Source organism: Crinia signifera, chromosome 2 (genome assembly GCF_055691185.1).
Source record: "Crinia signifera chromosome 2, ASM5569118v1, whole genome shotgun sequence".
Lineage (NCBI taxonomy): Eukaryota > Metazoa > Chordata > Amphibia > Anura > Myobatrachidae > Crinia > Crinia signifera.
Genome location: NC_139218.1, coordinates 119143202 through 119159017, shown reverse-complemented (window position 1 = coordinate 119159017; position 15816 = coordinate 119143202). Strand labels below are relative to the sequence as shown.

The 15816-nt window shown below is 43.1% G+C and overlaps 1 protein-coding gene across 2 annotated transcripts in view; it reads right to left on the bottom strand.

The window, feature by feature from the left end:
* Positions 1–15816, bottom strand: part of PHTF1 (putative homeodomain transcription factor 1) — a 119455-nt gene that overhangs the window by 57023 nt on the left and 46616 nt on the right. For both annotated transcript variants that reach the window (XM_083172767.1, XM_083172768.1), the window contains exons 7-8: positions 11332–11430; positions 3026–3176 (exon numbers count right to left, since the gene is read on the bottom strand). In XM_083172767.1, coding sequence (XP_083028893.1) covers positions 3026–3176; positions 11332–11430 — 250 coding nt within the window. The remainder of the gene's footprint in view (positions 1–3025; positions 3177–11331; positions 11431–15816) is intronic.

The following is a 15816-nucleotide window of genomic DNA, read 5'->3' as shown; positions in this document are numbered from 1 at the left end:
CCCTCACACACCTGGCGCTGCTGCGCCGGGCTCTCCTCCTCCCTGCACCCGGAAGAGGATCAGTGCAGGGAGGAGGTCACAGGTCCGGGCAGCACAGCTCTGTGCTGCCCGGACACAGGTGAGGGGGGAGAGGGCGATGCGGGGCGGCGGGGGGTCGTTGCGGGGCGGCGGTGGGATGCGGTAGAAGCCCATTGGCTTCTATGGGGCATCGCCAGATTTTTCTGGCGATGCCCCCGCCGCGTTAACCCGTCGGGGGATGCTTACAGCATCCCAAAATGCGGTAAAAACCCCGATAACGGGGTTTTTACCGCATTTCTTGTTTAGAGAATCTCCCCCACAGTCTGACATTTTTCAAACACGGTCTGTGACATGACAGGTAGGAGCTGATTGGCTGGTTATTTATCACTCTCCATTTTATCACTTTTTGAAGCCTAGTGCATCTGGCCCACAGTCTGTGACATGGCAGGTAGGAGCTGATTGGCTGAAACAACAAGATAAAGCAGCGCTTTCACACAAAATATACTGACAGTGTATGCATCAATAAATAAAATCAATTTTTAATATAAAAAATGACATAAAATTACAGAAATAAAATGACAGTAGAATCAATGGGACCTATTGCATGATTATAGTCCCTGCTGAAGAATTGATGGAACCTGCGCTGATCTTTAGCGTATATGTCCAATAGAGGGAGTCCGTCCATATGCTGTAAGTAACCTGTAGGATGCTTGGTTGATGGCCCGTTGGCAAAAGATGGTGTAGCCAGCCCGGGGGAAACCTTTTTTGTTACGCAATCCAATTCCAGGAGTGGTGGACGGTCTGCGACCTCAGAGATGGAAGGTGGGACTGGATCAGATAATTCAGCAGGTGGTCAAAGACGGCAACTCTGGAATTGGATTGAGTAACAAAAAAGGTTTCTCCCGGGCTGGCTACACCATCTTTTGCCAACGAGCCATCAACCAAGCATCCTACAGGTTACTTACAGCATATGGACGGACTCCCTCTATTGGACATATACCCTAAAGATCAGCGCAGGTTCCATCAATTCTTCAGCGGTGACTATAATCATGCAATAGGTCCCATTGATTCTACTGTCATTTTATTTCTGTAATTTTATGTCATTTTTTATATAAAAAATTGATTTTATTTATTGATGCATACACTGTCAGTATATTTTGTGTGAAAGCGCTGCTTTATCTTGTTGTTTCTGTTTTTTCTTTATTCTTAGGGAACTGACCACCCCCATAAGCAGCCGCTTGTTAAGGCAACAACCCATATATAAGCGCTCTTTTATTAATTTCAGTTAATATTGCACAAACAATTATTTTCCTGGAGCTGATTGGCTGGCTGTTTATCACTCTCCATTTTATCAATTTTGAAGCTTAGAGAATCTGGCCCATTGTGTGCTCAAGGGTTTCTTTTGTCTGTTACTGTACAGCCAACATCCTCTGTATTATGTGCATTGTTTTTAATGTCTGTAAAGCGCCTTGAGTCCTGTTGGAGCAAGTGCGCTATATAAATTAAACTTACTCACTTGCGCTTCACTTTACATAAGACCCCAAGGGGTAGCTTTACTTAAGCTTCTAAAACATGTGAAGGTGATGCCAATAGATTCTCTCATTTTCCAGGATACAATAAAGAAATAATAACTAGAATATGATTGGTTGCCATAGGCAACACTACCACTTTTCAATTTTAGAAGGTTCAGTCACATTGTATTTAGGCGCACATTTTCTCAAAAGCAGCACACCGCAACAGTAACCACATACAGTAGATGTTAAATATGCATTAAACCATAGTGACCATAAAGTAGTTACCTTCTAAGTGTTGTGTTGCGATTATCAACCTTTATGTATATAGCATCAACATTTTACACAACATCTTTAAAACCAGTACCTGCCAGAATCTCTAGCCCCCCTCTCTGGAAAGCCCCCCCCCATCATCTGTCAAAGATCAGATCTGTGCTAGCATTTCGATCCACGGAACTGCTCCCCCCCCAGTGACAGCTGTCACAACAGCCATAGCTTCAGAGCAGTGCTGGGCTGCGACCACTGAATTCTTTAAGACTGTAAAGCTACAGCCCGTGCTCATGGAAGGAGGCGGGACCCAGCCGTGGCAGAAATAAGGAGATGGATCCTACTTTTCCATCCTCATCTGCCGCCAGCCCCATAGCCCGTATGCTTCCTGCTACCCACCCCACACCGCTAAGCTGCCGTCTGCCCACTAGTTACAAAAATGTAGAAGTTTCGGGGAGTATTTTATATGTTTGGAGTGAGAGGTGCAGGGATGATGGGGACGGAAAAGTGCAGGGGTGATGGAAAGGTAGAGGGAGTGAGGTGCAGGGAATACAGATAGAAGAAGAGGACTTCTACATTTCCATGTTTACCATAGTGCATATATCATCCCAGTACCCCTACTCCATTGTTGGTTTGCTGTTTACTGTTGCTTGTATTGCCATCGCCTTGACAAAGGTCTGCACCAGGACCGAAACGTTACATTAATGTGACCAACAGGCAAGGCTGTCCTATTAATGCCTGCAAATTGGGGAAAGCAGCTGTAGCTCAAACTAACAGAAATCACTATTGGGTCCATTTACTATAGTATCACATTTTCAATGTGATCTGGGCAGTAGAGCAATATGCGATGCTATCGCTGGCATGTATGTTCCTGCAGATGCAAGCACGGTCCCTGCGACCTGCTTCGCTGAGTGGCGCGGATTCTGCGCATGAGCAGTGAGCACTGACCCCCCCACTGACTGCACTGCCCCGCTGGCAGTGTGGTCTGTAATCCATAGGCTACAATGGGCTACCGCCATCTCAGGCAGCATCGCATCCCTCACAGAAACCTACGGGGGATGCAGCCACGAGCGGGGCAGGAGTGAAAACGGGTGTTTTCTGGAAATTAGCCGCAAATATTCAATAGTAAATGGGCCCCTATATGCTTTAGATGTTATAACACCGGCATCAGAGTCCCAGTGGTTGAACCTAGTAAACAATATTATAACATGTACTCTTTATTTGTATACCTGATTCTTTTCTCCATCCATCATCACAGACTTGCACACTAAACAATGTGACTCAGGCACACAGGAATCTGCTCCCCTGCTTGCAAGACCTTCATAGATCAGACCATTGCGTGTTCTATATGTTTTCTTAGGCACATTTTTTCTTTTGACTCTAAACAAAAAAAATATGAACAGAGATGTGTAATATATTAAGAAAAGAAGAGAAAAAAAAAAGAAGACTCTCCTGGGGCACTCTTACAAAATCATGTTATTTAAATGTAGAATGTATTGCTATACATTAAGAACTTAGTCTAGTTCACTCTTTCTGGCAAAATTCTTAGATGGACAAAACCATGTGCACTGCAGGTGGGGCAGATGTAACATGCAGAGAGAATTAGATTTGGGTGGGGTTTTACTTCAAAGTGAGATCTATATTGCAGTGTAAAAATAAAGCAGCCAGTATTTACCCTGCACAGAAACAAAATAACTCACCCAAATCTAATTCTCTCTGCACATGTTACATCAGCCCCCCTGCAGTGCACATGGTTTTGTCCATCTAAGAAGGATTTTGTCAGAAAGAGTGAACTAGAATAAGGCCCTTAGTGACTACAGGTCAATCATGCAAGTCATAGATTGGGATGGGCCAAGTCCAATCAGGTAAGCCGATATTTAGCAGAATGTGTACAAATTAGCCTGAAACTTTAACACACCATCTCCATATACATTTGCAATGCTTTCTTTAAAAAAAATTAAAAAAAAAGAGTCGTCTTTTTGCATTTGTTTATCTGTGTGGAGTTTGCATATTCTCCCTGTGCTTGCGTGGGTTTCCTCATGGTACTCCAGTTTCCTCCCACAATACAAATATATACTGGTAGGATAATATGCTCCTGAGAAAAATTAACCCTAGGATGTCTGTGTGTGCGTGCATATGTGGGAGGGAATATAGATTGTAAGCTCCACTGGGGCAGGGACTTGTGTGTTCAAATATTCTCTGTAAATCGCTGCATGCTATGTTTGTGCTATATAAATAACTGATAATAAATAACTACATTTCGATAAAAAGTGGGAGTGTGGTATACTGGAGAATGCTAAAGTACTATGGAACTTTGGACCTTATTCTGGTGCGTTCGCACGGCTGTGTGCGTTCGCACGGGGCCGATGTCTTTGCATTGCGCATGTGCATTCACTGGGTGCGTGCACACACTCATCCTTGCGAACGGAGGGCAGGGGGCGTGTGGTGGCGGGTGGCTCATTAGCATAGGGGAATGCCCATTGTTTCATGGGTGTTGTCATGCTAATTGGCTGATGTCACGGGTGTGAGGTCGGCCAGCTGACAACACAGGATGTCAGCTGCCCGCCCACTTCCATTCGAAAATACACGCAGATCGAAGGTTGTTCTGAGCAACCTTAGATCTGCGTGCATGTTCCACATCATTCGATGGTCGGCGACCATCGAATGATGTGGGTGTTACCCCGCAACCAGTGCAAATGTACGCACCTTGCGAATGGTGGGTCGGTGTACCACCATTCGCAAGGCGGGATCTGGTTCACTCGCAAGGATGCAAATTCGCATCCGAGAAAATCAAACCAGAATACCCCCCTTTGTACATTAACCATATGGGCCGCGATGTCGTGAGCGCCAATTTTAGCAGCGGAAAAAAGATGCTTGAAGTAGGCCTTTAGGACGTATAAAGTAGGATGTGTAATGTCCCACTTTTCTCCGGAACTTACCCAATGTAACGGCGTGCATCTTTAATGCCTTCAATGCAAATGGAATCTGACTACTTATATGGTATGTTAGACCAGGAAGTGGCAGACTTTCAGGCCAACTGGAATGAGACGTACAGTTGCAGGCACTAATGTAATGAGAGCCAGGCTAGAAAGTCTTATACCAAACAGCTCTATAAAGCCAGATATAAATAAAGTTGTTGCACACATTTACAGCACATGTGTAACAAATTATACATTTCATTATTATTTCTAAACTTACTGTAAAAATCACAAATAGACTTTGAACTCTGAAAATAGCTCATGTACTGTACATGTTATTTTTGCACTTTTCCCCAGTATACTGTAGTTTGGTATGCAGAGACAATGATATACAGCATGACTATCTTGTTTGAATGTGTCTGTATCTGCATACCAAATTATGTCACAGTGTTTGGCTGGAAAACCCTGTTTTCCAATGTTGAATTATGAAAATGCATAACATTTTGTATGCAGATACAGTTATAATTACATACAGAATATAGGCATGCTGTATGTAATCAATAGGCATGCTGAATGTAATCAACAGAAGCTGCTAGTGCATCCGATTCATTGCCCATTGTAAAAAAAATTACAAATACAGTACATAAGCTATTTGGAGAGCTCAAAGTATACTTTTGATTTTAAGGTTAGAAAAAGGTACATTACTTACAGCAGGTATGTCCAAACTGTGGCTCTCCAGCTGTTGTGAAACTACACATCCCAGCATGCCTTGCCATAGTTTTAGCATTCCCTAGTAGCAAAACTGCGGCAAGGCATAATGGGACTTGTAGTTTCACAACAGCTGGAGGGCCATAGTTTGGACATGCCTGACTTACAGTATCAAAACACCTAAAAGCATGCCTCACAACATTTCACATCTGGCGTCGGGACACCTGTGCGGCCCCCAAAAGGGTGGAGTGAACTCTGGAAAAGTGGCATAGCTTCTTGGAAATGTCCACGACCACAAAGCCATGCCTCATTTTGCCTCTGAGGGGGGGAAGGTCATCACTCTGAGAGATGCTGACCATGTCCCCTCTGCCTCGGTCTCCTGTTAACAGAAGCGCAGTACACAGCCTCTATTTCCTGCTGCTCATCTAAGCAGAGCAGCATGTGACAGGGGCACTCCCAACTGCCCTCCACCATGGGACACTGTGAGGGGGATGCAGGAACTGTCCTGAAAAAATTGGTAGCGCTAATAAATATTTTTGCTTAAACCACTGTGACACCAACAGTTAAACATGGATTTGTGAAGGAATTTTGTTACCTGCATAGACTGACTAACAAAACCAAAGCTAAAATATGTCATAGCATCTTGTAGCGCTATGTAACACCCTTTAGTCTACACTTAGTTGGTCAAGGATTCAACCTACAGCATTATAAAAGATCCAAAATGTACTTCCAGGTTATGTTAGAACTACCTCGGAAACAAAAGAACAAGACCGTAGGCTTCAAATCATGGAATGACCGGCATATATACACTCAAATAGGCTGGTTTAGAATGCACTGGACCGAAGGGAAAGCGGAAAACCACCTACAAGCGTCACACATTTGGGGAATTTTCCACATCAGTGTTTGGAACTTCTCAAACATTGTTTTGCTTTCCACTGGAGAAAGAATGTCTTCTTGTGTTCTGCTGTTAAATTTGTGGAAGGTGGCTACTTAGAAAAGTCAACAATTTAGATTACATTTTGTTCAAATGAGTCTGATTTCTTGTTTCATCTCAATTACCATATTACTTCAATGCTTAATTTGAGAACATTGAGACATTAAAAATAAAAGATTTAATAAAAACTGGAAAAATGGAAATATTCTTAGACTTTTTACCAGCAGCTCACATTGGACACACAAGGGGAAGTCTACTCATGTAAATGTTATATCAGTTAATGAAGAAGTTTACTGGGAATTCAGAAACAAGGACAAAAACATAGCTTTAGAAAGTCTGCTATGTTAGTATGTACCTTGACCGTTGACTAAATGGACATTAAGGGATGTAGGTCAGCTCAACAATCAAAATGTAGACAGCGAGAAAACAACACTGAGGTCTAAAAAGAGATGATGACATTAATAAAGTGATTTCAAACATTTTAACAATGTCAGTTTTACAACTTCATACATGATCATTAGCAGGACTTTGGAGTATACTTTGTTCTGCAACATGCACTAAAATTAGTTCCACCAGTTAAAGCAAAAAGAAGGAATGTACCCAAGTATGGGCAAGGTCATGCGCTCTATTTCTGCATATATCAGACTGTACTCCGCTGTCATGACAGAGTTATCGCCAGCCTGGGTCTCATAAAAACGCTCACCTGTGTTACTGAGAGAATCACTGACATGTTGTCAGCTGGTCCTTTTGTTGCGGGGCTGAAATTCAGTGGAAATATTATTTTTGGGATTAAGTTCATGGTCACGGCAAAGAGGGATTTTGCAATTATATGCAATTAATCTGATCTCTCTTCATGACGTTCTGCATTATATGCAAATTGCCATAATAAAAACAGAGACATTATGAAAAATGCCCATTCTCAAAACTTTTGGTCATGGATGTATGACCCCATCAAGGAGATGTTCATGTTTCCTACCAACATGACTAAATGAATTGGGTCTACAATGAGACAGATATTACTTAGGACTATTAACAGCTTATACAGAGATGAGCTCATGAGACTTCTGTGCGGAAAACAGTATGGAACATATACAAATGTATCACTTAAGCAAATTGTGCTATGGCACAAAAAATATTTATCTAAGGCTGTGTTAAACCATAAATTTGATTATGAAAACTTTCAATGAAAAATCACCTTTAAAAATGCCTCAGTTGAGTTCTATAGAACACATTTCATATGATAAATTACTTTTCAGGAGATATATTTTAATAAGTTGCCAGGTTCTTTTCCATGCAGGTATAATGGTAGTGTTCTTATAGATTTTAAAGCAAATGTCTTGCTACTGAATTAAATATCCAACCTTTATTCCTGTTGTGTTCTATTCAGTTTTGCTTTATCTAAATCTGTTGTACAGTACAATGCAGTCTCTCAGGAAATGAGCACACAGAAGGTAGCTTTTTAGTATATGTTCATTTCAACTATAATTAACATTCTGATTTAGAGCCCTTTAGTCAGATATTGTTACTTGTTACAGATAGAGCGCCACTCTTTCAGCACCGGGGATCGCAAGAATGTCCCCGCTGACAATCGCCAGCGGAGAGGTGCTCCATGTGACTGGGACGCGCGTGTATCTCACTGGGATATCCCAGTCTCTCGCTGGCGGTGCATTGTGTCCCTGCCCGTCTCCGCTTCAGGGAGACGGGCAGAGTTAGGGGGGGCGGCAAGGAGGACCGGCAACGGCGCTGGGGACCCGGGGGGAGCTCCAATGCCACGGGCGAGCAAGCATCTCGTGCGGCCCCTGGCGGGAGCTGGAGGCTGGTGATGGCTTTGCCAACCCCTGCAAAGACAAGGCCGGCTCCATCTGTATGTAGAAAACACACTGATTGTATGGATGGATTTATGACCAATACTGCGACAGGAATTAAAAATTAATAGAACATAATTCTAACTAGTATACATGGGAGGTTGGTGAAGACCAAGCAGCAACAGTAAAAAAATAAAAATAAAGTTAACATAGTATATTTTTGCAGTATTGCTATGTTGACCTGTATTGTAAATCTACAGTAGTCCTGACCACAACAGTATTCAGCATATAGGAAGTGGCAGGGGGAGGTTACTAATTTCATGGGCCCCCAGTGATACCTTAAGGAAGTTGGTGTATGCACATTGTAAGCATGAAAGCAAAGACTCTTGCACAGTGCCAGATATCACTGAGAAGATGACGCCAGTCGAGGAGGAGGGACCCACGTCTTACAAGCAAGGTAGGAATGAGGTGACCTTTCCAGCCCCCTTTCGATTAGAATGAAGCGAATTATTCTTTTTTTGCATACTATTCTTTGCCTGTCGGTGACACGTGTGGCTCTCTACACCCCTGCGTATAGGAAAGGAAGAACACTAATGTTCCAATGAACACTGATTTCTCAAGAAACCCAACTGAAATTAGCATTATTTAAAACTGAGACAACTAGTTTTTGTATTTTATCACTATCTTGATCTGTGAGGGCTGCCATCAGAATGGTGGGGCCAAGGACTGACAAAATAGGCCCCTTCCCTTCTCAAACCGCCAAAGTTCCCATGAGACCTGCCAATGTAGCACTAGCCACACCACTACTCTGCCTCTACACTGCTTCAAGGGAAATGTGAACTTTATTTATGACAAATTATACTGGAGAGTCGTTGTTGCCCCCCCCTCAAGATGGCCACACTGGAAATATACATACAATTCACCAAAAGATGTCCTCTCAAACCTACCCACATTAGTATGTAGTAGCATATTCTTTATGCTAATCTTTTTTTATAAAGTCAAATAGTGCACAAGCCATTTGGTACGCTGACTTGCAATATGGAATATGTTGACTTTTTGATTGAACAGCACTATCCCAATATGAACCCTTTAATGTGAAACATATTGGTCTGTCTGATTTTTCAACTTCGTTAACCCTTTATGACTCATTGCATGTTTCCAGTGTATCTCAGTGACGACTCTGGTACAGTATACAAATAAAGCCCTAAGTAACCCCAAAAACAAATACTTTTTGCGTTATTAATATATAAAGCATTGTAGTTTGTAAACCAAAACATTGTGATTTGTTCTAATTCGATATTTTAATACTCCAGCATCTGCCGGAAAACTACGCGACACCTACTGCTCTGACGCGCTTCGCTAATCAGCTTCCTCAAGGCCCTGAGGAAGCTGATTTGCAAAGCGAGTGCCGGATAGCGGTGTGCGGGCAGGTGTTCGCATAGACTCCAGTGTTATTTTTCATATTGTATTTTGTATATGTACACACCGTTCAAGTGACCCCATGGCCCTTGTCAGGGCAGTAGGTGTCACGCAGTGCAGCATACTATCTCGCCGCAGCACTCAGGACAGTGCTCGCGGCCGTGGCACCGGTCAGTGATTGACAGCTGTAGGCGTTCATGCCAGCCGCCACGTTCCACTACTATGATTGCCCAGCACAGTGCATGGTCAACTGGCACTAGTGTCTGATCAGCAGCCGTAGATACTACTGGACTGTCAATCTCAGTGCACGGCACTAGTGATGTTGTCCCCTCTATAGGCGTTACTCTTAGCCTTCATTTGAGATTTGCCACGGGCGGCTGATTATTGCCTTAAGTGTGAATTTTCCTAGCAATGGGATTGCATACCCCACTGAGGGAGAGACTTAATATAGTCTAAGCCCCTGATGGGGTAGCAGATATCACTAAGTGCAATACACTATCTTGCCGCAGCACAGTACGGTACATGCGGCTGCAGCATCGATAACTGATTGACAGCTGCAGGCGATAATATCAGCCGACACACTCTGGTACTACAGTTGCCCAGCACAGTGCATACTCAATTCGCACTAGTGTTTGATAAGCCGCTGTAGTCATCATTGGACCATTCATCACAGTGCACGGTACTTCAGCACTAGTGATGCTGTCCTAACTATAAGAGCTACTTTTAGCCTCTATTACACATTTGTTACGGGCGGCTGATTATTGTCTTGATTTGAATATCACCCAGTATAAGGACTGCTTACCCTATTGAGGGAGAGACTTAATTTAGTTCAAGCCAGTCTAAATTGGGAAAATGTTATTGATATCTACTAATAAACTATATATACGCTGCACCATACCTTCTCAATGAGATTTATTGTCAAATATTGGTCTAGGTGATGTACACTCCACTACAAGTATTCATATAAAGTCTAGTGTGTCGTCTGCCCGCCACCTTATTTTAAACACTTGTGTCCTGTCATTTTCTCACATATATGTTTTTGTTTTTATATTTTGCTATTTTATTAAACGCAATAAAACTTACATTTTAAATAGCGATTGGTGCACCTGCATAAGGACATTCTGGGCCAAAAGTAATCGGGTGAGAGTTTCAGAAAGTGAGAGATTTTGGGAGAGTTTTCCCATTTTTTTTTTAAAGCAGCAATCAATTACATGGCAAAATCAACCGGTTTTGCAGTGTAATTGATTGCGACTGGCGTCCTCTCCTTCGCCACTTCTAGATGAGCCACGTGTTTGTGCCGCACACTTGTGTGGCTTATCATAGTTAGCCAGCTACCTTGGTGCAACCTTTTGCCCTAAAAATATTGAGAGGTGTGAGGTGTTCAGAATAGACTGTAAATTAGTGGAAATTAATGTTATTGAGGTTAATAATAGCGTAGGATTAAGAATAATAAAAAAAAATAATAATGCTAATTTAGCCGTTTTTATGCTTTTTTTTAAAAAAATCAGAACCCAAAACGTGTGTTTTGGTAAAACCCATTAGAACCCAAAACCTGAAGGTAATCAGAACCCAAACCAAAAACGTAAAAAGTGGCCAGTGCACAGCCCTAGTTTATACCATGCCGTCCAGCCCATAGTGGCTGCAATAAGGGTACAACTGCCATGTCACGTGATGTATATTATATGTGGGAGCTACTCTAAGGCAGCATTTCGAGGAGAAGTGAATCAGATGGCAGGAATACGCATACTCACCTATTGTAGAGGAATGATTTGAGTGGGTTGCAGGAAGTTGGTGACTTTGAGAATTGATGGAATTCTTTTTTCTCCTTATTCAATTCATTTTGGAACTTTCTAGATAAAATCAAATTAAATAGTTAGAATCCCAGCTCTACCCAATAATTGGCTATGGGCAACATGTTTAACCCTTTGAGTGCCAGCATCTGTGTAAGAGATGTTCAAATGTCTAATAAAAATTGCATCGCTCACATTTGTTCTATAAATCCAAATTAAAAATGTTCTTTAAAAAAGATTGTATTTCCTATATAAAGTAAACAATACAGGTCATTAGTATAATGAAAAATTCACTTGGCACTCAAAGGGTTAATCAGGTTTGTTTGGTTTATATGACAATGTCAAGAAGCAAGAAAAAAAAAAGAAAAGAAAAAGGTACCATTTACTGTAATATTTATCATCAAATATATATATATCTGTATTTGCTTACAAACATGATAGTCAAATTACATATTTATTTTCAATAATATCTTAAAGCACTGCTTATCAGTGCTGCCATTTTAAACCAATGATAATGAAAATAACAAACAATGAATAAAGCTCATATCAGGGTACTTTAGTTTTAAGCCATTGCTGTTTACAATAGGTTTGCGTTATTTGTGTGCCTTCTTTCCCCTATGTTCCATTAAATACTATTTAAATGATGTAAAGTGAAAATGTGCAGCAATAGTTTTTTCCCCACCATATATTCAGTAAAACACAAACACTAAGAGAATTGTGCATACTGGGATTACAGTCTGTAAACGATATACAGTATAATAAATAAAAAGTATAGTAAACCACATAAATAAATGTGAACCTGCACAATGAAGTCATGTATGATATGGGAGCATGGACATGCTGATCACTACAACCCCTACTATAAGTAGTCAGAGCTTCAATAATGGATTTATAGTATGCACGTACAATCAAATTAATGATGCGATGAATATGGTTAGAACAGCAGCTCTGTCGATTAAGGTCCAATGACCAATGATGGGGAAAATCACTGGGCTGAAAAAAAGGGATTTTTGTAAGAACTTACCGTTCGAATCCCTTTCTCTGATATGGTCCTGGTGACACAGCTCAACACTGGGATGTAGGAGGGTCCGAAGGAGCCAGGCACCTATCCTAAAGTTTTAGAGGGTAGGCTCCTCCCCTACTGCATCCCTGGACTCTTCAGTTCAATCTTTCAAAGCCACTGGAATACATTAACTCAGTACAAACGCCTGCACATATCATATGCACATTTTATAACAGAAACTGTTAACTTTTAACCATTTTAACATGAACATCATGAAACTTCTGGCATACTTACTGAGCGTAAGGGAGGGATCGCTGTGTCACCAGGACCATATCAGAGAAAGGGATTCGAACGGTAAGTTCTTACAAAAATCCCTTTTTCTCTTTCAATGGTCCTGGTGACACAGCTCAACACTGGGACGTTCCAGAGCCGGTCCTTTGGGAGGGTACGCTCAGGTCTGCAGCTCTCAGCACTGCTCGCCCGAATGATGCGTCCTCCGACGCGAACTCATGGAATCTATAGAATTTGGCAAATGTGTGAACAGATGACCAAGTGGCAGCTCTGCAAACCTGCTCAGCTGTGGCCCCATGTCGAACCGCCCAAGAGGTGGCAACTGACCTGGTGGTATGCGCATTTATTTTGGCCGGTACTGGTCTACCCACTTTGGTGTATGCAAAGGCTATCACAGACCGCAACCACCTAGCAATAGTCTGCTTAGATGCAGGCCAACCAATTTTGTGTACGTCATACAATACCAACAATGTGTCAGTCTTCCTGACACTCTTCACTCTGTCCACATATATGCGTAAGGCACGCACAACATCCAAAGTTCTCAACTTGTCCCTTTTCTTAGAACCCTCTGGGGGTTGAAACACAGGTAGAACTATCTCCTGATTTAAATGGAAGGTAGATACCACCTTCGGTAAAAACTGAGGCACTGTTCTTAAAACAGCCCTGTCATCATGAAAAATTAAGAAGGGAGATTTACATGACAAAGCTCCCAATTCTGAAACTCTTTTAGCAGATGCTACTGCTAACAAAAACACTAGCTTCCACGTGAGAAACTTAAAGTCAGCCGACCTTAAAGGTTCAAATGGTGCCTTTTGAAGGCATTCCAAAACCAGTGATAGATCCCAAGGTGCTACTGGTTGCTTGTATGGAGGTTTCAACCTGGATACTCCTTGTAAAAAGGTTTGAATTTCCGGCAAAATGGCTATCTTTTTCTGGAAATAGATGGACAAGGCCGAAATCTGCACCTTCAGTGACTGAAGGCTTAGACCCGATGAAAAACCATCTTGTAAGAATTCCATCATTCTTGATAGCTTAAAATGAGATGTATGAGCCTTTCTTCTCTCACACCATCGAATGTAAGTCTTCCAGACTCTATAATAATTTGCCGAAGATACAGCTTTTCTGGCTTTTATCATCGTCTGTACTACTGCCTCAGAAAACCCTTTTCTTTTCAAAATGGTGGTTTCAATAGCCAGGCCGTCAAAATCAATCGATCTGAATCCAGGTGATTGAATGGGCCTTGTCTTAGAAGGTCTGGTCTCAGAGGTAGACGCCATGAGTTCACAGACAACCTCTGAAGCCTCGAGTACCAGGACCTCCTTGGCCAATCTGGGGCCACTAAGATCACTGGAACCTTCTGCCCCTGTATTTTCTTCAGAAGTCTCGGTAACATTGGTACTGGTGGGAATGCATAAAGGAGATCTCCCTGCCAGTGAATAGTCATGGCATCCACTGCCTCCGCTAGTGGATCCCTTGTTCTGGCATAGAACCTGGGCACTTGACGGTTGACCCTGGATGCCATCAGGTCCACATCCGGAGTTCCCCACATCGAAGTGATTTGGTGAAACACCTGAGGGTGTAAGCTCCATTCCCCTTCCTTGAGCTCCTCCCTGCTCAGGAAGTCGGCTTCTATATTCTCTATTCCTGGAATGAATATAGCCGATACAGCTGGAACATTCTGTTCCGCCCATAGGAAGATTCTGGACACCTCCCACATGGCCAATTTGCTGCGTGTACCTCCCTGGTGATTCAGATACGCCACAGCTGTGGCATTGTCGGTCTGAATCCTCAAAGGGAGGTTCTGTAACCTGTCTCCCGCCAAGGAAATCACTTTCCAGACAGCTCTCAGCTCCAAGATGTTGATTGGTAACGCTGATTCCTCTGCCGTCCACAGGCCCTGAAGCCTGAGATCCAGGACTATTGCCCCCCAGCCCCTGAGACTGGCGTCGGTAGTTACTATCAACCAGTCCCAGGTCTGTAATGACCGACCCCACTGAAGGGAATCTACTTCTGTCCACCATTTCAAGGATTCTCGAGTGTCCGAAGACAGCACTATCATCTCGGATTTCATGGTCAAAGTGTTTCCTGACCAGGCTGACAAAATGTTCCATTGGAACCTCCGAGAGTGGAACCTGGCAAATTGAAGCGTCTCGAATGACGCCACCATCTTCCCCAGGAGCTTGAGGCACCTCCATACTGAAATGCTCTGAGCCCTGAGAATCTCCTGGACTAGGGTGACCAGATCCCTGGCCTTTACCTCCGGGAGGAATACCCGATGAAGATGGGTGTCCAGTATGACTCCCAAGAATTGGAGCCTTTGTGACGGTACCAACTGAGATTTTTGCAAATTTAAAATCCAGCCGTGAGCCTGCAAAAAACTGATGGCCTCTGCCAAGTGACTCTGCAGCATGGCTGCTGACTCTGCTTTGAACAGGAGATCGTCCAAATAGGGTATTACTGTGATTCCCCTGAGCCTCAGCACCGCCGCCATCACTGACATTATCTTTGTGAATACCCTTGGCGCGGTTGCTAGCCCAAAGGGTAACGCCCGGAATTGTAAATGCAGGTCTCCTATGGCAAACCTCAACAAGTTCTGATGCTCCGGGTGTATAGGGACGTGCAAATATGCGTCCTGGACATCCATGGACGCCAAAAATTCTCCCTGGTCCAGACTCAGGAGTACTGACCGTAGGGACTCCATTTTGAAATGGTCTACCCATAAATGAACATTTAGGGACTTCAAATTTAGTATTGGTCTGAAAGACCCGTCTGGTTTGGGCACCAGGAACAGCGTGGAGTAAAAGCCTTTCTTCCACTCTGCCCTGGGGACTGGTGTAACCACCCCTTTTTCCAAAAGGGAGTAAGCTGCTCTCACAAGAGCTGTACGAAGCCGTGCCTCCTTTGGTAAGGATGTGGGGATGAACCTCTTCGGAGGCGGCCCTCTGCAAGGGATTTTGTAACCCTGTGTTATAATATCTAACACCCAGGCATCCTGGCCTAGAGAAGCCCAAGCGTCCCTGAAGAGTGTGAGACGCCCCCCCACTTTTGTCACTGTCGGGCGAAGCCCCTGACATTCATGCAGAGGGTTTATCCTCTCCTTTTGTGGCAGGCTTCTTGTGAAAAGAGCCAAATTTTGACTTTTGTGTCTTGCC